At 38.1% G+C, this 26,330-nt stretch overlaps 3 protein-coding genes across 44 annotated transcripts in view; 1 reads left to right on the top strand and 2 right to left on the bottom strand.

Moving 5' to 3' along the window:
• RIF1 (replication timing regulatory factor 1) overlaps nucleotides 1–2,265 on the top strand; it is a 72,103-nt gene extending 69,838 nt beyond the window's left edge. Inside the window, exon 36 of the transcript XR_007718069.1 lies at nucleotides 303–2,265. The gene's annotated coding sequence lies outside the window, so the exon portion shown is untranslated. The remainder of the gene's footprint in view (nucleotides 1–302) is intronic.
• The window catches only part of RND3 (Rho family GTPase 3), a 1,016,315-nt gene extending 1,008,561 nt beyond the window's left edge, over nucleotides 1–7,754 (bottom strand). The window contains exon 1 of the mRNA XM_050750423.1: nucleotides 7,740–7,754. The gene's annotated coding sequence lies outside the window, so the exon portion shown is untranslated. The remainder of the gene's footprint in view (nucleotides 1–7,739) is intronic.
• Nucleotides 2,406–26,330, bottom strand: part of NEB (nebulin) — a 224,169-nt gene continuing 200,244 nt past the window's right edge. For 12 of the 42 annotated variants that reach the window (XM_050750362.1, XM_050750364.1, XM_050750404.1 and 9 more), the window contains 20 exons: nucleotides 25,471–25,575; nucleotides 24,380–24,484; nucleotides 23,651–23,743; nucleotides 22,938–23,030; nucleotides 19,909–20,001; nucleotides 19,344–19,436; nucleotides 17,965–18,057; nucleotides 15,853–15,945; nucleotides 14,812–14,904; nucleotides 14,201–14,293; nucleotides 13,513–13,605; nucleotides 12,835–12,927; nucleotides 10,762–10,854; nucleotides 9,979–10,071; nucleotides 9,015–9,122; nucleotides 8,727–8,910; nucleotides 8,284–8,376; nucleotides 6,973–7,119; nucleotides 6,567–6,673; nucleotides 2,406–2,981 (listed from right to left, as the gene is read on the bottom strand). In XM_050750362.1, coding sequence (XP_050606319.1) covers nucleotides 2,808–2,981; nucleotides 6,567–6,673; nucleotides 6,973–7,119; nucleotides 8,284–8,376; nucleotides 8,727–8,910; nucleotides 9,015–9,122; nucleotides 9,979–10,071; nucleotides 10,762–10,854; nucleotides 12,835–12,927; nucleotides 13,513–13,605; nucleotides 14,201–14,293; nucleotides 14,812–14,904; nucleotides 15,853–15,945; nucleotides 17,965–18,057; nucleotides 19,344–19,436; nucleotides 19,909–20,001; nucleotides 22,938–23,030; nucleotides 23,651–23,743; nucleotides 24,380–24,484; nucleotides 25,471–25,575 — 2,139 coding nt within the window. In that variant the 3' untranslated portion in view covers nucleotides 2,406–2,807. Of the gene's footprint in view, nucleotides 2,982–6,566; nucleotides 6,674–6,972; nucleotides 7,120–8,283; nucleotides 8,377–8,726; nucleotides 8,911–9,014; nucleotides 9,123–9,978; nucleotides 10,072–10,375; nucleotides 10,469–10,761; nucleotides 10,855–12,834; nucleotides 12,928–13,512; nucleotides 13,606–14,200; nucleotides 14,294–14,811; nucleotides 14,905–15,852; nucleotides 15,946–17,964; nucleotides 18,058–19,343; nucleotides 19,437–19,908; nucleotides 20,002–22,937; nucleotides 23,031–23,650; nucleotides 23,744–24,379; nucleotides 24,485–25,470; nucleotides 25,576–26,330 lie in introns of all 42 variants that reach the window. The other 30 variants (XM_050750407.1, XM_050750367.1, XM_050750365.1 and 27 more) reach the window with 30 other exon arrangements.

Genomic DNA, 26,330 nt, shown 5'->3' with positions numbered 1-26,330 from the left:
GCTGGCCATTTTAGGCAGGTAGAGGTATTTCCCCAATCTCCCATCTTCATATGACTTTCTCCCTGTGTGCCTGTGTATTTGTCCAATTTCCCTTGTATCAGGATAGGAAGGCTGTTGGATTAGGGCCTCATCTGAATTAACAGCATCTGCAAGGATCCTATTTCCAAGGTCACATTCTGAGGCCTTGGGGTTAGGACTTACCATGAATTTGGGGGTGGGAGGGTGGGACACAATACAGTTCATACATTTGAGTGAGATTTGGTTGAGATGTAACCCGTAGACCTAATTTCTCCCTTTTATAGTTTCTTGAAGATGGCTCTTTGCAGCCTACGTGGTAGTGGAGATATATTCAAAGGACTTCCCTAGTATCGTTGGACCAACAAGCACAAGCAGATGGCAGGAAGATTAGAACATTGGATATTGATTGCCAGTTTTTAAGGTGTGTTAATTTTCTTGTGATTAATGTTTTAAGAGTCCTTTGTAAGATACACACTGAAAGGTGACTAACCTATAATAAGATTAACTATAAGGAAGTTATAAGGTAATGGGAGGAGTGCATTGGTTGGGTGGAGAAGAAACAAGGTTAACCGTGAGTTGATAATTTTTGAGGCTAGTTGGTGGATTCTCTACTTTTATACATATAGTCATCCCTCAATATCCATGGCGTATTGGTTTCAGGACCACCCCTACCTTATGAATGTTAAAAAAAATCCCTAGTATAAAATGACCTAATATATGCATATAACCTATGCACATCCTCCCGTATACTTTAAATCAGGGTTCCCCAACCCATGGGCTGTGGAATGGTACCAGTCCATGGCCTGTTAGGAAACAGACTGTACAGCAGGAGGTTGAGTGGCCGGTGAGCACGCATTATCACCTGAGCTCTGCCTCATGTCAGCTCAGTGGCCACATTAAATTCTTCATAAACTGTACATGTGAGGGATCTAGGTTTGTGCTCCTTATGAGAATCTAACACCTGATCTGAGGTGGAACAGTTTCATTCCCCACCCTTCCCTGTTGTGTGGAAAAATTGTTTTCCACGAAACCGGTCCCTAGTGCCAGAAAGGCTGGGGACCTGTGCTTTAAATCATCTCTTGATTATAATACCTAATATTATGTAAGTGTATGTAAATATGTTATGCTGTATTCTTTAAGGACTAATCACAAGAAAAGAGTTCAGCTCTTCAGTACAGATGTGACCATCTTTTTTCCGAGTATTTTTGATTCATGGTTGGTTGAATCTGGATGTGAACCCGAGGATCTTGGAAAGTCAGCTGCATGTTGAACATTTTCCAGGCTTTAAAGAAAAATCTAAGAGACAAAAGTTCTGTTTTTGCAATAGCAACTGCAAAGTGTGCCTTGGCAAACCGATAAAGTAAATAGGAAATTTAAAACTAAACCAGCCAGGCCAGGTCCAGTGGCTCAGGCCTGTAATCCCAGCACTTTGGGAGGCTGAGGTAGGTGCATCCTCTGAAGTCAGGAGTTCAAGACCAGTCTGGCCAATATGGCAAAACCCTGTCTCTACTAAAAATACAAACAACCTGTAGTGGTGGTGCACACCTACTAGTCAGCTACTTAGGAGGCTGAGACACGAGAATCGCTTGAACCCAGGAGGGAGAGGCTGCAGTGAGCAGAGATTGGGCCACTACACTCCAGCCTGGGCAACAGAGCGAGACTCTGTCTCCAAACAAAAAAATGGCTCATTGTAATGGAGATAGCATATACTTTAGTATTCTAAAAGTTTGGGAGTTGGAAATCACAATAGAATTGTTGCCTAACTTGCATTTTTATCCAGTTTAAGGCAAGATGGAAGACTTGGGAGCAGGAGAGTAGCAATCTCTGGCACCATTTGGATGGTTAGGCATAATCTGCCTTTTCTTGGGTCTGTAAATTCCCTGAGGGCACCAGCTGTCTCTTGTTCTTCACTTGAGCTTCAGCATCTAACCTAGTGCCTGGCATACAGGTGTATGTTGGTCATCCGCAAGTGAGTGCGCTCTTTGTAAGAGCATTTGCTCCCTGTGAGTCTCAGACACATTAAGAAGCTTGAGACAGCATTGCTGCGCCTGTAAAGTTACAGGGACTTATCTGCCTTCTGGGAAGAACAGTCTTAAACATTAAGCCATTATGGTTGCTTCATCCCTTTGCCTTTGCCACATGCTGCCATCCTACTGGATGCAGATGGGAAGCCCTGAAGTTTAGGATTGGAGTCCACAGGTGTTCTTAAAACTGTAAGAGAAGCTTGTTGAATGCAAGTATAGATCAAATTTTGAGAATGTCTACTCTTATGCATAACATTTTTAAAATTTAGATAATTTTTTAGTAATTTTATGTAGAATTTGCTTCATTGAATTTTTATAGATATTAAAACCATTAAAAATAATGCTCATTCCATCCACAGAGTGTTGCAGAATTAGAGGTTTTATTAGTTGCTAGTTTGTATTGATTGTAAGTTTATAATTTCAGAACTGAATAATAAGCATTATCAATCAGTAAGCAAGGAAAAAGTGAACATCTCTGCTATTTTTCCTTTAATGTGTTTGGCATATTCAAAATCCCTGTTTTAGAAAAGAAATAATGTTAAAACATGTTTATAATGGAGAAAGATGCTAGGCACAGAAATAATATTGCAGAAGCTTTTAAAATGTCTATTCTGCAACTTATTTTAAAACCCAAAGGTGAAAGGATGGTACTACCATAAATCACATTGACACAGAAAAACCATAGGCAGCTTGAGAAATTAGGGAACAGTGGAGAGTCTAGTAGGATCTGTAGGTCCTGCAGACAAGTGTGATGCTTTGAAATGCCTAAATAGCTTCAACGTAGTTGGCTGGGAGCATTCCGGTCCTGCCAGTCCTCTGCACAGTGCCATACATCCAACCTTCATCAATAGCTTGAACATTTATGATGGCATCTCCATCCTTGAAAGACACCTCATCTGCATCAGCAGCCATATAGTCATACATGGCACGGAAGATTTTCTATTCGTGGGGATGGAAAAAGGGGAAATATTATATGTTGGATTTGCAACAGCACACATCTATTTGTGAGATGTCTCAGGACTGACTTCACAAACTTAAGTTGAACAAAAGAGAATGTGCAACCATCAACAAAGTAAAAGGAACCCACAAAATAGGAAATACTTGCAAATCATATATCTGATAGACAATATCCAGAACATATGAAGAACTCCTACAACTCAATGCCTTCCCCCACCAAAAGAGGCAAAGGATATGAATAGACATTTCTCCAAAAAAGATAGACAAATAGCCAAAAAGCACACAAAAGGATGCTCAAAATTAGTCATCTAGAAAATGCAAATTATTAAAACCACAATGAGATACCCCTTCACACATGCCAGAATGGTGATAATAAAAAAGACAATAACAGATGTTAGAGGGGATGTAGAGAAATTGGGTCCTTCATAAACCACTGTGGGAGTGGAAAAAGAGTGCAGCCAACTTGGAAAAGAATTTGGCAGTTACCACATGTTAAATACAGCATTACCCTATAGCCCAGCAGATTCCACTCCTAGGTGTATACCCAAGAAGAATGAAGACATAGGTCTGCACAATAATTTGTACATCCATGTCCATAGCAGCATTACTCTTAATAGTCAAAACGTGGAAACAACTTAAATGCCCACTAACTGATGAATGCATAAGCAAGATGTGGTATATCCATACAGATCTATTATTGGGTAGTAACAATAAAGTACTAATACATGATACAACATGGATGAACTTCAAAAGTAAAGGAAGCCATGCACCAAAGTCAGTATATGTGTGGTTTTATTTATGTGAAATGTCTTGGGTAGCCAAATAATATAGTGACAGGAAATGGATACCTGGGATTGGATGGAGCAGAAAGGGATAAGTTGGGGATGGAGAATGAATGCCAGTGGGCACCAGCATTTGTTTGTTTTTAATTCACCAGAAGAGTTTTGAATACACAGTTTTTTTTATGGTGATGAAAACATTCTAAAATTAGATTATGGTGATGGTTGAAAAAAACTAAAAAAAAAAATCATTGAATTGTACACTTTAAAGTATGAACTTCATACTAAGTTATGTATCCATAAAATTGTGTGTGCGCAAACGTGCGTGTGTGTGTACTGACAGAAAAGAATATGCTGCTACTTTTATTTATGGCCTTTTTCTACCTTTTGAAGAGGTCAATCTTGTATTTTAGAGAAGAATTTGAAAACCCATAGCACTATTGCATGTCATCTTTCACTCTAGGAATTTGGGAGCATACCGGTAGTAAAAGTTTCTCAAAGCTATCCTCCACAGTGTTAAAATTGTAATAACTTGGAGGTATATAATAATTGATAATATCAAAAGTTTCTTCCTAGGAGCAGCCACTGGTTAGTAGTTTTGGATATAACCTATATGGGTTTTTGTTTTTTGCATTCTGAAATATACATGCATATATTCAAATTCACAAATAGATTTCCTTTCCCCTTTGCATAAGTGGAACATTACTATAAATAATACTGTGATTTGTTCTTTCCATTTAATATAGCTTGGAAGTCTTTCCATATAAATATAGCTGTGTCTTACCCTTTTTGACTGCTGCAGAGAATTTCACATTTTAGTAAGATCACGAATTATTCAGCCATTTTCATTTTTCTGGACATTTAGTTGTCACCATTTTTTCTTACGCTATAATGAGCATCTTAGCATTTATCTTTGGGCAAATAATTTCTGAAGAAAAAGCTTTTAAAGGTGAAAGTTTTAGGTCAAATGGTATATATGTTTAAACTTACATATATATATATGTATATATAAAAATAATTTTACAAATAGAGATGGGGTTTTGCCTTGTTGCTTAGGCTGCTCTTAAACTCCTGGACTCAAGCAGTCCTCCCACCCCAGCCTCCTAAAGTGCTGGGATTACAGGCGTGAGCCACCATTCCTGACCTAATTTTTAAAGTTTGCTATTAAAATGTTTGAATATGATACAATATGATCATATTTGATTCAATTCGATACTTTGTATTATATACTTTATTACTTTTTATATTTCTGGTTACTAGCACTTTTATTTTATATTCCTGGTTACTAGTGAACATCTTTTTTTGTTGGCCATTTTTATTTATTTTGCCATAAATTATCTATTCTTAGTCTTCCAAATCCTATTTTGAGGGTGAGGGGAATTATTAGTGAATTTTAGAGTGCTTTATTCTTTTTCAATATTAATATTTTTGTTATATATTCTGTAAATGTGTTCTCCCAGTCTGATATGTTTGTATTTGTTATGGAAGCATTTAAAATTTTATGATCAAATTGGCCAGGCTTTTATACTTCTAGACTTTGGAATTTGCCTAGGAAGGCTTTCCCCATTATATTTTAAAATTATTGTGGCCGGGCTAAGTGGCTGATGGCTGTAATCCCAGCATTTTGGGAGACCAAAGCAGGCAGAGGGCTTGAGCCCAGGAGTTCGAGACCAGTCTGGGCAACATAATGAGCCTCTACCAAAAAAAAAAAAAATTAGCCTGGCATTGCATACATGCCTGTCGTCCTAGCTATTCTGGAGGCTGAGGCTGGGGGATTGCTTAAGTCCATGAAGTCGAGACTGCAGTGAGCTGTGATCGTGCCACTGCACTCCAGCCTGGGTGACAGAGTGAGACCCTGTCTCTAAAAAAAAAAAAAAAAAAAAAAAAAAAAAATTCTCCATTATTCTTTTTACTTCTACAGTTTTGTATTTTACATCTAAATCTTTGGTACAGCTACAGTTTATGCTTTGAGATGAGTATCTAATTTTATTATTTTACTAAATAGATAACTGGTTACCTCAGATCATGTAATTAAATAACTTACCCCTTTCCTGCTGATTTATAATTCTTTTAGGGTCTGTTTCTGGACTTCATCTATTTTTATATCTATTGCCATGCTAAATCCATATTTAATTTTAATAGCTTTATAGTATGTTTTGCTCTTTTTTAGTTGAGTCCTTAAGTATTATCATTTTCAAATTTTACTTGATTATTCTTGCATCTCTTTCAAATTTTAGGATTAGCACAGTTTTTTGAAATGCTATTGGGATTTATATTGGAATTGAATGCATTGGTTTATTTCAGGGAAAATTAGAACTTTACAATATTCCCTTCCTTAAATATAATAGGTCTAACACTTATCTAGACCTTGTATATCAATTTAGTAAAGACAGTTGTCTTCATACAAAGATTGTTCATATCAGTCGTAAAGTGTTATGCTCCCAAAGCTGGCAATATAGGCATGATTCACTACGCCCAACCTATAAATGATTCCAAGCAGCAAATGTTTAAGATAGTAGGTGAGACCAGTGAGCCAAAACTGATGCTTTTGCTTTAGGTTTGGGTTTTTTTTAAAAAAAAATCATTGAATAATGCTTTTCATTAATTTGAGTTTGATAATGAAAGTTTTTTGATATTATCATTAATATGAAACGTGTAATAAAAGAGCATTATATAAAATAGAAGGTTGGGTTAAAAAAAAAAGACCGTAATACCTAATACTTATACTCATGTTTGCACATATCAAAAATTAAGAATAATTTACTTAAGTGAGTCATTATTCACTTACTCCAGCAGTAGATGGATGAGATGGGATGGAAGATACCGTTGTCTGTTGGGTAGCAACTGAAGATGATCGTTGTTGTGGGAGCTCTGTGGTTTTTGCATGTTTGTAAGCTGAAAAGAAGGGGGGAAATTCTTTATAAGAAGAAAAATGGCTACGTATCCTTTATTCTGTGTTTAGCAGCTGAGTGATGTCTTTTCCCCCCAACTTAGAACGATTTTCAAAAAGAGAAATCAAGGAAAATGAAACATCTAACTTCATGCAACCCTCCACAATTCTAGTCTTGTCTCATTAAAAGAAAGGATCAAAATTTTTTAAATTCATTTTTTTACTAAAAGCATCTTTTATAGTAACCACCAATGAGCTGGTCGGGTGGGACATGACTGCCAAAGTCAGCGCCATGCACTTGTACCTGTTGAGACTGCAAAGACACCCCCGTCGCTGTAAGTCGAAAGGTGGTGGTCTGGCGCTTCTGAATGCTCAGACTTCTCCTCACCCCCACTGATGCTCAGTGCACTGGCAGATCGTGACTGCTCCCGGCTGCGGCGCTGAGCTTGGACTGGGAGAGATATAGCAAACATGAAATTTCTATGTTAGTAATGCCTAACAGTTATTGAATCTCAGTTATTGTTATCTTTGCCAAGCATGGTATTAAGTAGTTTCCCGTGGGTCAGGCCCTCACAGTTACTCTGATGTAGGTTTGTCTTTCTTATTTTTACAGATGAGAGCTTAAGGTCATGGAACAGTTAAGTCATATAGCCAGGTTTCAAATCCAAGAGTCTATTTGTAGCATCTCCCCTCTGCCCTGCCAATTTTCCTGGCTCACCAAAATGAATCGATAGTAATATTCACATTCAGACTCTATCTTTAACTTCTCCAGAAAGTCTTCCCTAACTGCAAATCAATTTAGAGTCTTTCTCTGTGTTCCCAAAATACCATGGGCAGACCTTTAAAATTGCACGTGTCAGAATGCAACCATGAATTTACTTCTGTCTTCATCAGAAAACTGGAGTACAAATCCCTTGAGGACTGTCTCTACTTAATATTCTACTTTAAATTTTTTTTTTTTTTTTTTTTTTTTTTTTTTGAGATGGAGTCTCTGTTGCTCAGGCTGAAGGGCAGTGGTACAATCACGGCTCACTGCAGCTTCAACCTCCTAGGCTCAAGCTATCCTCCCACCTCAGCCCCCTGAACAGTTGGTACTACAGGTGTACACCACCACTCGCGGCTAATTTTTTTTTTTTATTGTTTGTAGAGAAGGGGTCTCATTCTGTTTTCCAGGCTAGTATTCTACTTTTTAACATGAATAGAAGACATAAAGTTGTGCAGCCTGCTTTGTGTAATGAATAATCTTCCTTGATGCAGTAGAGCTCAGGAAGTTCCTAAAGGTCAAATCCTTTCTCTTCCCTTTGCCTGTGTATTTTCATTATGTCTCCAATAGAAAGATTTACTACTGTTTTTTCTTTGGAAAAAAATTAGAAATGATAATAATGGGCCTGAAGGAAACATGTACTGAGGCAGTGAAGCAAAATTTTTTCTAACTTGAACTTGTCTAGAAAATAAGTTTTGCTCACTAGTTAACAAGGTATTTTTATGCCAAATGGGCAGCTCAGAAAACAGAAAACCCTGGAGGGAAGGAACTTCAGAGCCCAAATAAAAGTCATTGACCCTAGCATACTAAATGGTGATGTTTATGTTGTAAGCCTTTTTCAGCGTAACACACCATTAATCATGTGTAAGCTTCGGGACTGGATGTTGTCTTCTGCTGGGTCATAGTCAAAAACCGAACCAGGATTAGTACGCCAGACACGTAAACCTGAAAGGGAAACCAATGATCAGAACAAGTGTTTTTGGACTTTTCCAATAACTTGAAAACCAAGGCATGAATTTTAACAACCACCAGAGGATTGAATCACACTTATTCCAGCTTAGGTTCTGGGTCATGTCTTCTCCTCAGAGGAGAACAAAGATAAGGTAGAAGAGATACCAGTTTTGTAAACTGAGATAATAGGAGCTTTCTTGCACCCCTAAAAAAAACAGATTGAAGTCCTTTATATTTTGACTTGATGTAGATAATGTCACTTTAGTTCTTCTACCCGCTCAGTTAAAGCGGGTAGAGGCGGGTAACTTAAAGTTAATCCGCTCCCCCAACCCAGGCTCAGTTACCTGTAATAGTCTCCTGATCTTGGTCATTCCGTTTTTGTTCCATTTCTACCACTTTCCTCTGAATACCTCGGTAGTTAATGTCACTGAAGTCCTGCATGTTCTTCTTTACTCTTTCAGTGATAGGATCTGTCACCACTGGTGTGAAGCAACCCTTGTGTTTCTCAAAGTCTTCATGATACTTCACCTGAAATGTCATGAATTTGCTTTATGAGAATATGATGGTATGACCATACCCTTTTTACACATTCCGACAGGCAGCCAGCCAATCCTAAAGAATTCCTGACTCACCGTTGAGATGTGCCGTTGGGTCTCCCTCACCCGTCTCATCTCGGGGGTATCCAATACATAGGCAGCTTTGCCTTGTATTTGTTTCCGGAAGCTATCAGAATAAAGAACCTGATCGAGGAGAGACCATGAATGAGTGGTGCTGTCCTAAATCTGAAACCTCAAAGCCTTTCCAGCAGATAGAGATGGAAGGAGCTGGTGAGGGACGCTTGGGTCAACTGAAGGGGCCCAGTGAGACACATGACCAATTTTGGAACAGGCTAATCTGGGGACCAGGAGTGCCTGCAGCAGAAGAGAAAGGACTTGTTTTGACTTCGAAAATGAAACTCATTTTGAAAGAAGGGGCACAATATAATTTTGAAAAGAAAGTGACCTCTTGAAATTTGCTAGGAATTACAGCATCAACATATTTGATGGTATTTGACTCTAAATCTGATATTGAAGGGAATTTGAAAGAACTGTCCTTTAAAACAAGTGATTATTTTCCTTAGGTTATGTCCAGACTTCATAAACCAGTATGCTGATATAGAAATCAAAGTCCTCCAGACACTAAAACCCCAAAATATATCCAAAGAAGGCATTCATTTCAGAGTATTACCCATATCATAAAGTATCTTAAAACTATAGGAAAGCAGAAGATTGAGGATGTTAGGAAGTAAATTTGTTATAGCTGGTTATGTAGAACTACCTCAAGTAAAGTATAAGGGGGAAGGAAAACATTGGCAATTATCTTGTTTAGTATGATGGTTTGGAATGTAAAAGCACAGTTAATGTCAATTTTAGTGTAAATTTTCAGTTGAATAAGTGCAAATTTTTATGGTGTTAAAAACGTTACTTTCCAAGATGTTGCATTTTTCTCTTTTAACATTTTAGTGTGTTTTTCAGTTGAATGAGAAACACGTTTTTATGATGTTAAAATGTTATTTTCCAAGTTGTTGCACTATTTCTTTTTAGTCCTAGAAAATACCGAGCTAATGTTTTCTTGGTTGCGCTTAGCTCTCTCCATCTCTGGAGTAACAGGTGTCGGAGTTGCTTTTCTCATGTTCTCTTTGTACAATACCTAGGGAAGCCAAAAGAGCATCCAGGCATCAGACAGCAGAAAACCAGGTCTGAAAATCATTTAGCTGGTGTTATGGCTCAGTTATATCACACTGAAGGTAAAGCCATTAAAATATTATGGTAGGAAGCAAAAGTTAAGTAAAATCACTGTGACCTCGTGGGGTTGGTTTGTTGTTTAAGTGGACAAGGAAGAATTTTTAAAGATACACAAAAGTTTTGGAAAAACCGTAAGATAAATTAGTGGTATAACCATGTTTGCCAGGGCTGTTAAAATTTTAAGGATTTATTTTTCCTTTCTAAAATACCGAGCTAAAGTTTTCTTGATTGCGTTTCACTCTTTCCAGCTCAGGAGTAAAAGGTGTGGGGGTTGCTTTCCCCAGGTTCTCTTTGTATAACACCTGTGAGATACAAAGTTGTGCCCGAAAGTCACTACGAGGTAATAATTACTATTAATTATATTGCAAGTTGGGGGGAAACGCTATGTTTAATCTATTACTATTAGTGAGAACACCTCTCAAGAAGAAAGCTTAAAAATAGTTAATGGCTACAGTAAATGTAGTGTGATATTTAGAGCAGATGCAAATGTAACTGGCATTTTGTTTGTTTTTAACCTGGGACAGGGTTAGGAGCAGGCCAAACTGCAGGAGTTATTTTGCAAAATTAAAAGCACTTTTGTTTCTCAAGACAATACCGAGCTAATGTTTTCTTGATTGCGTTTGACTCTCTGCATCTCAGGAGTGACAGGGGTTGGGGTGGCTTTCCCCACATTTTCTTTGTACAAAACCTATGTGAATCCAATGGATCCAAAAAGCCAAAAAGAAAAAGAGTTAGTTACCAAAAAAGGAAATGGTACAGATAACTTTTGATTATCTTTAGGGCCCCAAACTATTTGGGCAATTAGGTTAGATGGAAAGCAGTATGTTTCCCAAGGAAGTTAAGTGTTGTTACAGCAAGACACAATGTTTCCAGGATAGGCCCCTGCCCTGAAACCCTTGAGGACTGCAAGAGAGACCTGTGGTGTTCCTCAAAAGGATGCGAAACCACCATCATTTAACCACTAGTCTCTGAATGTCAAGCCCCTGAGAGATGATCTAAACAGGAGTTACAGGCATGAACTGCAATCACACTGAGAAGGTTGATGCTGCTCCTAATGTCAGCTGTTTTGTTTTATTTTAGACAGAGTCTCGCTCTGTCACCCAGGCTGGAGTGCAGTGGCACGATGTCTGCTCACTGCAACCTACGCTTCCCGGGTTCAAGCAATTCTCCTGCCTCAGCCTCCTGAGTAGCTGGGATTACAGACGTGTACCACCATGCCCGGCTAATGTTTGTATTTTTTAGTAGAGACGGGGTTTCACCATGTTGGTCATACTGGTCTTGAACTCCTGACCTTGTGATCCTCCCACCGCGGCCTCCCAAAGTGCTGGGATTACAGGCGTGAGCCACCGCACCGGGCCCACAGCAGCTGTTTTTCTACTGGACTGTTTTGCAGCACTTAAACTCTCATAGACATATCAGTAAAACTGTAGGCCCTCAGACAAAGCAAAGGGTTTCCCCTACCCCCTTTTTCTTTGCTATCCTCTATACCCTGCCTCTTACTTTAGTTTCATACAACATCTCTAAAACAGACCTTATTAAGGAATAAGGTTTTTGGCTCTTATATCCCTGTCATGGTAAATCAACAGAAAATGAGAAACATACAACACATCCTGGTAAATCCTCAACCTCGGTATCTCCCCCTCAGTGTCATTCTTGGAAACATGGGAGATTTAGGAAGTGACATTCAAGAGGAAGAATTCTGTTGAAATAGTGGTTCTCAAAGTGGGGTCCTTGGACAGCAAGGTCAGTATTGAGAACTTGTTAAAAATGCAAATTCTCTGGCCCCCTCTATAACAGAACTACAGAATGAGAAACTAGAGCAGGACCCAGCAATCTGGCTTCACAAACCCTCCAGGTTATTCTGATGCGTGCTAATGTTTTAGAAGCACTGCACTCAAGTACTGGAGAAACCTACAGACAGTGGCAATGTGGAGACCACAGGTTATTTGCCACTGAAAGCTGAAGTCCCCATGCAAACCTCGATCCCTGGGTAATTTACAACCATATATGTCGTAGAGCACAAGCTTACAGGAAATGGTTTTCTAAAGTCTGCAGTTAAAGACTACAGTAAAACTAAAGAACAACAACAAAAAACGAAAATTGGTAAAACAAAAAGCCATTCTGGTGACTCTTTCATTTTTAAGTAAATTGATAATTGCCAAAACTACTATTGGATCATAATTTGTATCATTATTCGTAAAGGAGGGGATCAGGGATTGTTTTTCCCAAGGTCTCTTTGTTCAAATCTGACAGGGTAAATTAGAACCTGATGTCATTGACACAAAAACACAACAAAATCATATTCAAGAAAGAGCCCCGTTGGACCTACTCTACCACCCCACACATACCCATCCTACGTTTCAAGCATATCTAAAACAAAGAGACCTTGGGGATAGTGGATAGAGAGTAAGTTTGGGGAGAGAGAAGCAAAAGGATATTTTATTGGAAAATCTGTTACTTCTTGATATTAGAACTTTATGGATTAAAGCAACCTTGTTATTATGGGGTTAGGCTAGAAGTAGCCCAAAGGAAAAAAGGATAAATTTGCTAAAGAAATACACAAAATTTAAGTTGTATTTAAAAGGTAGGATTAATATGTATTATTTTAAATCATGAAAGTAGTTTTTAAAATCGGTAAGTAGTTTTCTTTCTTTTCTTGCCAAAGTACCGAGCTAATATTTTCTTGATTGTGTTTGACTCTTTCCATCTCCGGAGTGACAGGCAAAGGGGTTCCCTTGCCCATGTTTTCTTTGTATAACACCTGTGCGATGAGAAAGCATCCAGAAAAAACAACCATGAGTAACATTTCATTTGTTGAGAGGTTTTAAGGGTAAGGTCAACTTCCTTGTTAAGAAAAAAAACAGTGTCCAAGGAGCCAGAAGTTATATGCTGACAAAATGCCACCGACTACTTTAGTGGAAGCCATTGTTGGGACGGGGAATCTGCGCCCTCTACAGAAGCAGGGACCTCAGCTACTGGGAAAAGGCTGTCAGAGTTATCCATGTTATTTTTTTTTTTTTCATTTTTGTGAGTACGGTGCCTCCCAAACAATCACATGAGGATTTGAGACTGTTAGAACTCAGTGTTATTATTCACACAAACGGAAAAACTCGTTATTTTAAAAAAATGATTGAAGATATCAGATGAAATAAAAAATCAAAATTAACTGTATTATGGAAATGGTGTTAGGCTAGAAGTAGCCCAAAGGAAAAAAGGATAAATTTGCTGAAGAAATTCACAAAATTTAAGTTGTCTTTAAAAGGTAGGATTAATATGTATTATTTTAAATCATGAAAGTAGTTTTTAAAATCGGTAAGTAGTTTTCTTTCTTTTCTTGCCAAAGTACCGAGCTAATATTTTCTTGATTGTGTTTGACTCTCTCCATCTCGGGAGTGACAGGTAAAGGGGTTCCCTTGCCCATGTTTTCTTTGTATAACACCTGTGCGATGAGAAAGCATCCAGAAAAAAACAACCATGAGTAACATTTCATTTGTTGAGAGGTTTTAAGGGTAAGGTCAACTTCCTTGTTAAGAAAAAAAACAGTGTCCAAGGAGCCAGAAGTTATATGTTAACAAAATGCCACCGACTACTTTAGTGGAAGCCATTGTTGGGACGGGGAATCTGCACCCTCTACAGAAGCAGGGACCTCAGCTGCTGGGAAAAGGCTGTCAGAGTTACCCATGTTATTTTTTTTTTTTTTTTCATTTTTGTGAGTACGGTGCCTCCCAAACAATCACATGAGGATTTGAGACTGTTAGAACTCGGTGGTGTTATTCACACAAACGGAAAAACTTGTTATTTTAAAAAAATGATTGAAAATATTAGATGAAATAAAAAGTTGAAATTAACTGTATTTTAGAAATGGGAATGGTGTTAGGCTAGAAGTAGCCCAAAGGAAAAAAGGATAAATTTGCTGAAGAAATTCACAAAATTTAAGTTGTCTTTAAAAAGTAGGGTTAATATGTATTATTTTAAATCATGAAAGTTTTCAAAATCATTAAATAAGTAGTTTTTTTCTTTTCTTGCCAAAGTACCGAGCTAATATTTTCTTGATTGTGTTTGACTCTCTCCATCTCAGGAGTGACAGGTAAAGGGGTTCCCTTGCCCATGTTTTCTTTGTATAACACCTGTGCGATGAGAAAGCATCCAGAAAAAACAACCATGAGTAACATTTCATTTCTTGGGACATTTTAAGGGTGAGGAAAAAAAGAGTCATCCAAGGAACCAGAAGTTATATGCTGACAAAATGCTACCAACTACTTTAGTGGAAGCCATTGTTGGGATGGGGAATCTGCATCCTCTAGAGAAGCAGGGACCTCAGCTGCTGGGAAAAGGCTGTCAGAGTTATCCATGTTAATTTTTTTTTCATTTTTGTGAGTACGGTGAGGATTTGAGACTGTTAGATCTCGGTGTTGTTATCCACACAAATGGAAACATTCATTATTTTTAAAACATGTTTGTAAATATCAGATGAAGTAAAAAATTGACATTAACTGTATTATAGAAATGGGAAAGTATATCCTTTTGTAAGATAAGATATATTAGAAGCAAAGGAAGGGAAATTGGGTTTAAAACAAAAATAAACGTAAAGATCAGTTTAATTCTGAAGTTAAGTGGCATTTTTTCCCCTTTCTTTCCAAAATACCGAGCTAAGGTTTTCTTGATTGTGTTTGACTCTCTGCATCTCAGGAGTGATGGGGATTGGAATTCCTGTCCCCAGGTTTTCTTTGTATAGCACCTGTATGATGAGAAAGCATCCAGAACAAAAAGAGCAATCAGTCCATTTCTCCCTGCTTTGGAGCAGTTAGGAGTGGGAAGGGAGGGAGGAAGAGAGTGAGTTAGAGGAAGATAAATACCAGAAGCTTTTAGACTCAAACTGTTTGAGCCTAAAGACATCTTCAAAAGCAAAGGAATGCAGGAAAAAGCAGCAAAAACTAAGAAATATGAAAAGAAAGTTTGTTATTTTCATTGTTTGAACTAATCTCTGCAGCACTGAGCAACCATGAAAGACAGCAATTAGTCTTTCCCAGCTTGTTACAAAGGAGGGAAAAAAATATAAACAAGCAAGAGACGGAAATAAAACTAAGGAAGTTATTTTTGATTTGAAAATGCTATTAATAAGTCATATGGATATTTGGGTTTTACAAACATTGTATATATGGCGACACATCCACACAACTCTTCTTTTGTTCACTTTCAAAAGAAGTCAAAGTATTTAATTTTTAGTTGGGTGAACATATTGAGAACAACGATGTTTAAGGCAAATGGACAGCAATGATAAGGTGCTAAAAAGAAACTTCAAAATATCTGTACAAATAACAGAGATAGAAAAGGTTAGAATAAGAAACGAGGCTAATAGTCGGATCTTTGCAAAATACATTTGTTTAAGCTTTAGGTTCAGATCAAATTTGCTAAAGCGGTATAAATGTGGATGCTTAGACACAGAATGTTACATTTGTAAAAGCAGGAATATAATACTGAACACTTTTTTTTTTATTAAGTTAAATGATTATATTAATGTTTTGCCAAAATGGGGAAAACTGATTCATAGGAAATGGCAGCATTAAGTTGGGAAAAAGAGGGGTCAAATTTTTTATTGGGATGAGTTGATTAGATTTTTAAAATCTAGCCATTAATCTTTTTAAAACTTTTTAAATAGTTAAAGGGATTTTTTATTTTTAAATACCGAACTAAAGTTTTCTTGATTGTGTTTGACTCTCTCCATCTCTGGAGTGATGGGGATTGGAATCCCTTTTCCAACGTTTTCTTTATACAACACCTGTATGACACAAGAAAGCATCCAGAAAAAACAAGAGCAGTCAAAACAGCCCTTTCATCTACCTTGTGGGGAACCTGATATAAAACTATAGACGTTATAGACAGAAAAGACAAATTCAACAAGTCAGCCTCTCTGTTCAGGCACAGATCTGGGTGAGAACATGTTTTGTATTTCCTTAGTGAAATATCAGTGTATTTTGGTATTCATCTTTTTTTTGCAACTTGAATATAAGTATTTCCTGTGCCAGGAATTAAGGGAAAAAATACAAATAACTTCCTAAGACCACTAAAATACTCAGTGTACGATAGAAAAATGTTTAAGTTAGATTAGCAAATATTTATTTTCTCTACAAAAAGTGTTTGTCTTAACAGGCCAAATCTATGCAATATGGCAATTTGGTCTTTGTCATTACGTTCAAGTTGTAGAGTTGTCAAGTCTAAAAGTCAATATATGGCGTTGTCTATTTTCCACATTATCTAATAGGCTTATGCACCACTGGGCAATTTTGCCTAAATGCAATCTGTGTAAAAATTAACACAAATGGTTACTTTAAAAAAAGTACAGGATCATCAGGATCATTAAGGTTTCAAATAGATACAAACAATAATATACTTACTCTAGTATAGAAGAAAATAATTAGAAAATGATTTTGAAAATTGTTGCAAGCCTTTCAATAAAAGGAATAATAATAATAATAGCCCACAGGGAAAACAATGAATATAACATTCCAAAAGACGTATTAACTTAACATTGAAAATTTAACCAAATTGAAGTATTGTTAGTGAATAGTAATTAAAAACAGAACAAAAAGACAGTGGGACCAAAGAAAGTTACTGATCTAATTATGTCAAAGAATCAAACTTTTAGAATATATTAAAACTGACAATTAAAAATATTTTGGATTAATTCCAGCTCCCCAGAAAAAAATCCATCTAAATTTTCCTAATGACATTTGATTCTCCATCACAGGTATAAGTGAACCTAAGGTCTTGATATAGAAGTTTCAGAGTTGTGTATTATATAATACACAAATAACAATTTGTGTGTTAGAGCTTTTCAGCAACAATATTAATAAAAGAGAAAATAACATTAAATGTAAGCTCATGATCTGATTTGTATATTTAAAAAAAATCAGAAGGCCTGGATTTCTATTCATGAAATGGCTTGTTTTACATAAGTATCAAAATAAGATTTTTCTTTTTCTTTTTCTTTTTTTTTTTTTTTTTTTTTTTTTTTTTTTGAGACAGGGTCTCACTCCTGTTGCCTAGGCTGGAGTACAGTGGCCCAATCACGGCTCACTGCAACCTTGACTTCCCAGGGCTCAGACGATCCTCCCACCTCAGCCTCCCAAGTAGCAAGGACTACAGGCACTTGCCACCATGCTTGGCTAATTTTTTCTATTTTTAGCGGAGATGGAACTTCACCATGTTCCCTAGGCTGGTCTCGACCTCCTGGGCTCAAGCGATGCGCCTGCCTCAGCCTCCCAAAGTGCTGAGATGACAGATGTGAGCCACCACGCCTGGCCCAAAATAAGATTTCTTTTCGTTTCAATATGGAGCAATTTTCTTTCTTGGTGCTACTGTTTATCTGAATAGGGTCTATGTTAAGAAGATCCCTGTTCCCACCAAAGAGCCACCATTTCTACATGTGGCTTCAAGTCCAGTATCTTTTCTTGCATTTCTAACCCAGAAACATCAGATAAAAAGAGTTCCAAGTAAATAAGAGCTTTACTGTTTGGTTTTTCTTTTCTAGAAATCAATTAACTTCAACAGTTCCAACAATAACATAAAGGTGAAAAGAGAAGGAAAGAAAAAGTTTTAAGGGACTATTATAGAAAGTATAAAATGTTAGAATCAAATGGTGAGTAGGAGATCTGGAAAACAGAAGGATTCAGTTGATATGATTTACAAAAAAAGATTTTGTTAAATTGATTATTATAAAGGGATGAACAGTGAGATGTTCTGTTTTATAGAAATTATTATTTTTTAATAAGGAGTTAAAGAGCTTTCTCCCAAATACCGAGCTAAAGTTTTCTTGATTGAGTTTGACTCGCTCCATCTCAGGAGTGACAGGTAGGGGAGTCCCCTTGCTCAAGTTCTCTTTGTATAATATCTGTGTGCACAAAACCAACAAATGAATCAACCTGGACCCATCTTTTAGGTAGACTTAACCTAAAAAAACAGCCTAAAAGTATTTTTATTGTTGTTTTTATGATGAAGTACCTCAATAACTTTTAAAAATAGAGTAACTATAGATCCCCTTTGGACATTTAGTCACACACAGGATGTCTGTCTGTAAAAGACATCAGTTAAAAACACAGCTGCCAGGCTGCCGGCAGGAGTGGCTTGACTTATGTAGGGCTTCTCTCAAAGACAGGAGTATCAAATAGCGTTCAAACTAGTTGAAATTAATATTCATGCGTTGTTGGTAACATTAAATTAGGGAACCAAAGAAAGACGAGAGAGAAAAAGAAGTAGGTTTGGGGGAACAAAATAAAGAATAAATGTTGAAAGCTAAATAATACTAGCTTTCAATGATACTGAAAGTTTTCCAAAGGAAAAATTATTTGTATCTTACATAGCGTACAAAAAATAGCCAAGACAAGTAAATTATATTTACTGTGAATTGCTATGTTGTCTTTGAATGAAAATATTTAAGAATGACATTCTTTTAAGAAAAACTGCAAACACAGTGACCTCCAATGAGATTAGAGACTATTGTAAGTGAAGTAACTCAGGAATGGAAAACCAAACAATGTATATTCTCACTGATATGTGGGAGCTAAGCTATGAGGACGCAAAGGCCTAAGAATGATACAATGGACTTTGGGGACTTACAGGAAAGAGTGGGAGGGGGCAAGGGATAAAAGACTACAGATATGGTGCACCAAAATCTCACAGATCACCACTAAAGAACTTATGTAACCAACCACCTGTACCCCCAAAACTTATGGAAAATAAATAAACATCTAAACATCGAAAAAAAAACTTAAGCTGCAAACACAAAGAATACCTCAAACAGCCACAATAAATACAAATAAAATTCTAATTTACATTGTCCTTTTGAAAGGGTGTTAGATTTTACTTTTGACTTGTGTCACACCAGTTAGAAACACCTACTGTTATTAAAGGAGGAATGGAGGAAGCAAACAGAGTATTACAGGTTTTTAAAGAAAGTGATAAATATCTATGTTTTAGAGAAAACACAGTTAAAGTTTCACACCAGAACTAAATACTAAATTAGATTCAGGTTGAAAACTGAGGTAATATTTGGTATTATTATTTTCATTATATGAATTTAGTAATTTTACATTTGTAAGGTGTTATTATTTTAAATAAAATTACGGGATTTTTTTTTTTTTTTTTTTTTTTTTTTTTTTTTGGCCCCCTAAGAAATACCGAGCTAAAGTTCTCTTGATTGCGTTTGACTCTCTCCATCTCTGGAGTGATAGCTGTTGGGATTCCTTTCCCCAAATTTTCTTTGTACAAAACCTGTGAGATACAAGAAAGTACCCAGAGGACATTTAAAACAAGCACAGAGAGTAAGGAAGGGAGGAAGTGGGGGAAGGGGTTATATGTGAGGAGACAGTTTTTTAGTAAGTAATATTTAGTAAGGATAATGTTTTTACTTTTTTCAGTTTTAATGGTAAACTCTACAGTGCTAATTGTGGAAATGAAAAAGTACAATGGAAAGCATTAAGTTATAGGATATAAGTATGAAGCTGAGGAATCTTGTTAATTGTACTTACAGTATTTCAAATCTAGTCAAGTCACTGAAAATGTTAAAGTATAATCGGAAATGTGAGTCATTTTGTATTAATGTGGTTTTGGTCAGGTAATAATACACAACACGCACAGAAACACACAGAATTGTTAAGATGTTACTTTCTTTAAAAAAGATGGTTATTGTGGTAAATTTTTTGTGGGAAATAATTTATATTGTATATGATATATTTGTAAATACCGAGCTAAAGTTCTCTTGATTGCGTTTGACTCTCTCAATCTCTGGAGTCACAGTGGTTGGAATGCCTGTTCCCAAGTTTTCTTTGTACATAACCTGTAGAAAATAATTAGAATACCCGGAAAGGTAAAATGACCGTAAATCCTTTAGATAGCAGCTACATGTGGGCTATTTGGGGGAAACTCATAAAAACAATCTAGCTCTCAAAATCATTCAAGGAACAGGGGGAAAAATTCCATAAATATTTATGTTGTCTTTTCCAAAGTAGTAAAAAAATTTACTGTCTTGAAAACTGGGCACTAAATTACGCATTTTCTATAACCACTTAGTGCATGCCTAAAATGCATTAAATAATAATAAATTTACCAATGAGAAAAATCCAACCATTTTGCTGCATCTAGCATTGGTGCCTTAAATATAGTAGGCCTGCAGTAGACTTGTACTTAATGAATAGATTGCTTGGTTTAAACTTTTCTAATCACAGGATACTCTATTCCTTCAGGCTTATCAAGAATTCTCTGTTTGTTTTATATGTTCTAATGAATGTTCCTCGCTGGCTCCTAATCTGTAGGAGCCTCGTCCCTGGATATGAGATGGTTTAATCGGTTTATTTTTCAGGAAGAGCATCTTTACTTGAAATTTTTACTGCTAATTGCTGGATCAAGTAAACTAGTGTTTTCTGAATTGGGAGAAGTCCATATTTTTTAGTAGTAATATCGAAGGACTATGCATTTTAATGAAAACATTAAGGAACCTCCACTTTCTAAGCCTCCTTAACTCTTAAGTTTTCAGCCTAAAGGACTGAATGGGTTCTTTTAAATGGATGGATTCCCTGGTGTATTAGTGCATGGGGTGGGGAGCAACATACCCAGATTTTTTTTTTTTTTTTTTTTTTTTTTTTGAGACGGAGTCTCGCTCTGTCACCCAGGCTGGAGTGCAGTGGCCGGATCTCAGCTCACTGCAAGCTCTGCCTCCCGGGTTTACGCCATTCTCCCGCCTCAGCCTCCCGAATAGCTGGGACTACAGGCGCCCGCCACCTCGCCCGGCTAGTTTTTTGTATTTTTTTAGTAGAGACGGGGTTTCACTGTGTTAGCCAGGATGGTCTTGATCTCCTGACCTCGTGATCCGCCCGTCTCGGCCTCCCAAAGTGCTGGGATTACAGGCGTGAGCCACCCAGATTTTTGTGATGGACCTACAATGGCATATTATACATTAAGCCTGTTCTCTCATGGGAATTTCAGGCACCTGTGCAGTTTTTTGCGGGGCGGGTGTCCCCAACACCTGAAATATCAGGTTAGCACATTTGTCCTGACCTTTTGTCAAGCAAGCCCTGGCTCTGCACCCCCACCCCTTTTCCCATCCATAGGCAGAGTCTAGGCAGGTGTTGGCTACTAGCAAGAGACTATGTGAAGTTTGGGAAATAGTTTATGGCCAATAAAAGGTGAGGACCTTGGTCTTGGGACTCCCCTCGTCAATGGAGGACTGAGCTCTCATTTGATTTTCTTTAAAAGATACTTGGTATTTCTCTTGCAGGTTGTTCATATTATTTAGATCTCATTCCCTTCTCACTCCCTGCTTATACTCTGGCTTCCTTGTGGTACAAATTTCATTTAGAGTTTTGTGTCCTCTAATACGGGTTGAGAAAGCTAGCCCAGGCTCCTTTGTCACTTTGCATTACAACTTCTTGGTTTTCTTGGTTTGCTTTGTGCTGTTGTCTGTGATCAATTCTGCTGCTTTGTTGGGTGAAGAGTAAAGAAATGCAACTTTGTTACCAAGAAGGTAGATGTTCAAAGGTTCCTAGAAGTTTCCTTGCAAAACAAAGCTATCATGCCGATATCGGTAACTTCTAGGAACCTTTGAACATCTACCTTCTTGGTAACAAAGTTGCATTTCTTTACTCTTCACCCAACAAAGCAGCAGAATTGATCACAGACAACAGCACAAAGCAAACCAAGAAAACCAAGAAGTTGTAATGCAAAGTGACAAAGGAGCCTGGGCTAGCTTTCTCAACCCGTATTAGAGGACACAAAACTCTAAATGAAATTTGTACCACAAGGAAGCCAGAGTATAAGCAGGGAGTGAGAAGGGAATGAGATCTAAATAATATGAACAACCTGCAAGAGAAATACCAAGTATCTTTTAAAGAAAATCAAATGAGAGCTCAGTCCTCCATTGACGAGGGGAGTCCCAAGACCAAGGTCCTCACCTTTTATTGGCCATAAACTATTTCCCAAACTTCACATAGTCTCTTGCTAGTAGCCAACACCTGCCTAGACTCTGCCTATGGATGGGAAAAGGGGTGGGGGTGCAGAGCCAGGGCTTGCTTGACAAAAGGTCAGGACAAATGTGCTAACCTGATATTTCAGGTGTTGGGGACACCCGCCCCGCAATAAACTGCACAGGTGCCTGAAATTCCCATGAGAGAACAGGCTTAATGTATAATATGCCATTGTAGGTCCATCACAGCCTGCACCACTGCTTTTACAAGATGGAGAGAGCAAAGAATACAGGACAAGAAATCTTGAAAGGGAGGGGAGAAGAGACTTCACATGTCTACCCAGGGTCTTTTTGGACACTGGGAATCCTATCATTCATATGATGTGTCACACATAACACATACACACATGTTTTATATATATACACAAAACCAAAGTATGTTATACTACTTCTGTGTTTATATGTATATGCTTTTAGTTAAATTACTTGAGATCATCCCAATAACCTTATTACTACCATCAAAACCTTTTACTTTGGAAACGAATGGCATAATCATTAAGAAGCCAAGTCCATGAGCTTCAAGTCAGCGACAGGTAGGAAAAGAAAGCCAAGTCCCTTCTACTCCTTGATTATGAGAAGAGAGGTTTCTTAACTACTTTTGCAACCTGTAGTGACCCCATCAAGACTAAGGGAGAATTCACAACATCCCCAAGGCATGGAAGCTCTTAATAGGAAGCAGAAGGATGAGAGAGCACCAGGGTAGCAATTGGGAGATAGCCAGTCACACAAATGCAAGCTGAGAGTATGACCACTACCGAGCTGATGTGCTTCTGCGTCTCCTTCACACGTTTCACTTCAGGCAGGTCAGGGATTGGAGTTCCTTGTCCTATTGCTTCCTTATACTTCACCTGCACATTTAAAAATGGGAAAAGGTATTATTACATGCTGGACAGTTATTCTTCCCAACATGTACATGTTCTTTGTAACCCCCAAATTTAAAAAAATCAACAATGTAAATTAGCAAGCTTTATACTTAGTGTGAATGGGACCTCATTCTGGTATTGGGTAACTCATTCTGATATTGGGTAAGAGGAGAACAATTCCGAGGACAGGGACACTTTGTCTCTCTCTTGTCTCTTTGGGGCAGGAGTGGGGAACCCTATTTAGACTGCAGCCCTTTCCTGTATATCCCAGTGTCTTTATGGCCAACACGTCATTTGACTAGGACAAACAGATTCACATTCATATATCCAGGAAGATTGGTTCTTTGGCTGTACCGGATTCTACCTTCTCACAAGCCTCTCCGTTTTTCAGATGTAATCTCTCCCTCACGAAAACCGCCAAGGCACTGCACTGAGTATGAGATGACTCTAGCCACTGGTGTATACCGTGTGGTGGTGGTACACAGGCACCTATTTTAGCAATATAAGCTGTTTCTGGTGACAGAGGCTTGAGTGCAATTCATAGGTCATTGTAAATTATCAAAGGGAGGCAGAAAATATTACAAGTGCATCCTCTGTGTCTTTACCGAGCTAATGTGGTCCTGTGTTTGTTTCACTCTCATCATCTCAGGTGTCTTTCCGATAGCCGTTCCTGGTGAGACATCCTCTTTATATAAAACCTGGGCATTGAGAATCAGGACGGTGTTACACAGAAGAAAGGAAAACCCAGCAGTTCCTGGAGAAAGACTAGGACACATGGCTTCTGTGAAAACGATGTTCCCAGGCAAGTGCCAGAGCATCGCGCCTGACATTTCCATGTCAGTACCAGTGACTCAGACCAGATATACAACATGGATCACTTTCCAGATCTTAAGATTTCTTCTAAGATTGTGGTACCATACTAACACAGGATGAGAAGAGCCAGGAAATGTGGATTAACAACAAAACCCTCCCATATGTAACACAAAATCCATTAAAGAAATGCAAAGTCAATCAGTTATTTGGGGGAGAAATAACAAAAGAAATCACAATGTCAAAAAGAAATCTATCTTCTTGAAGCAAGACAACACATGTTACTATTCTGGGATTTTAAAATTTAAAAATAAAAGTTACTTTGTTAGCAGATATAAAGTTATTTCAAATGGTCTCTGGAGAGAGGATTTTGGAGCAAAGTATGGGGGATTTTAGCAAATCACTGCTAGTATTACTGAGGAGGTTAGATGTTAATTGTCTATCAATATAAGGCTAGTATATTTTTAAAGAGGAGAGTGAAATGACCAGGTTAGCATTAAATGCAAAATAAATAGTAAATATACCGAGCTGAAATTCTTTTGATTTTCTTTTACACGCAGTATTTCTGGCGTGTCTTGAACAACTGTAATTTTTCCTTTACTGTTTTTAAGGTCACACTGGTATTGGAGCTATGAAGAAAGAGTAAATATCTTGTTAAGATTTCAACATTGCTTTATTTTCTTTATTTGTCCTATATTATGTAAAGGAAATTAAAATCCTGTATCTTTAAAAAAAAAGTCTGTGCCACAATAATTATGGTCTGGTAGCCCAAGGGAAATTATTTGATAAGAATTTTGTGGAGAAACTAATTTTAAAAAACATATAAAGCTAGGGGTTTGTTTGTTTTTGTTTAAGTATCTCTGGCTTAGATTTAACTTTGAAAAAGATAGATGTCACCACTAATGGAAAGCGGTGATAGTTCACATAAAGAAAGCCACTGACAGGGTTTAGGATACACTATCCCAAAATATGGCACCTTGACATTTGAAAAAACAGCAGAAGCAGGAGGGTTTTTCCGGCCTTCTGTGTTTTTTCCTAAAGCAGATAATAATTATCTGATCTTCGTTTAAAGCAGGCAATACGCCCCTCCTTCCAGAAGGGTCCTCCCTAGACCCAGAGGATAGGAGCCAAAGACAGAGATTCTAGGAGAATCTGAATAAACAGGCCTTGCTAAATCACCTGTTCATTACCATTGGATCATACCCCTTTGTCCAGTCACACTTCTGCATCTCTATCCTTAAAAATACACACATTTTCCTGTTTCTTTGGGTCGTCATTTCTGAAGCTTTTATTAAATAAATTGTATGTGTGTCTCTTGTTAATCTGTCTTTTGTTACAAGAGTTTTAGCCATGAACCTTGCCATGGGTGGGGAAAAGATACTATTTTTTCTCCCCTACACCACCAACGAAGTAACAGATGAGTCTTTCATGCTGTGATTTGGGATTAAGATGTAAGGTGAGCCCAGAGATGAATTGAGCACACACTTCCTGGGGCAGGATGGGAGTAGCAGAGGGCTGCACAACAGCCCCACTGCAGGCCTGGGATATCCAGAGGCATCTTCCTCAGCACCCCTAGGTGCCTGTGGGCTGTGTCTTACATTTAATAAAAACTTACAAGGCTGAAGTTCTTTTGGTTCTCCCGGACTCTCTGCATCTCTGGGGTGTCCAAAACAGTCTCATAATATGACATGGACTTCTCAGCATCTTCCTTGTATTTTTTCTGGGAATAGATTCCAAGAAATAAGGAGGGTAAACACCACAGGGATATAGGCCAGTGGGACCTAAAATAGCCCTTCCAGGCTCAGCAGAGGGAAAGTCCTTTGTATTTTCTTAACTGTCCAAGGATGTTAGGGCATTGCAAGGAAGAACCGTCTCAGTCAAAGAGCACCATACTTTTCCTTTCCAGGAACACTGAGCCCAGACATTCAGTAGGACCTATTGTCATGGCAAAGCTGGCAGAGGGGGAACCTTGCTAGCTGGTCCACAGGAAAGTCATAGCCAGCAATGCCCAGAGAGGGAGATGGGGATGCCTCCAGTGGCAGTAGTCCTTGCTGGGCTGGATGAAGCTATGTAGCCAGACTGCTCAACAAGCTGGTGGAGAGAAGCTGGAGGGTTAAGAGTCAAAGACATGACCTTTAGAAAGCCTTAGCTGGTGACAAGATGTTCACTGAGCCATGAGCAGGTGTGGTCAGGGCTCCCGGCTGCAGGACTGGGCGGGCAGGCGGGCAGGCAGGCCCAGAGGCGTTTCCAGAATATGGCTCTTGATGCTGCAGAAAGCAGCCTGACAGGACTGGCAGCTCTACCAAACAGACACACCTGGAGCACCACTAAGGCCAGCTGACTGGCCAAGGACTACTCTGAGCCAGACATCACTATTCTTTGAGCTCCCCTGTCCTGCCCCAGCCTTTGACTGGAGATACATATCCATAGAGGCTGCTCTTCCAGATACCAGTGGGCAGTCATTCCCACCACCAA

Source organism: Macaca thibetana, chromosome 12 (assembly GCF_024542745.1).
Source record: "Macaca thibetana thibetana isolate TM-01 chromosome 12, ASM2454274v1, whole genome shotgun sequence".
Taxonomy (NCBI): domain Eukaryota; kingdom Metazoa; phylum Chordata; class Mammalia; order Primates; family Cercopithecidae; genus Macaca; species Macaca thibetana.
Note: the sequence above shows the minus strand (reverse complement) of the source record. Positions and strands in the feature narration are given on the sequence as shown.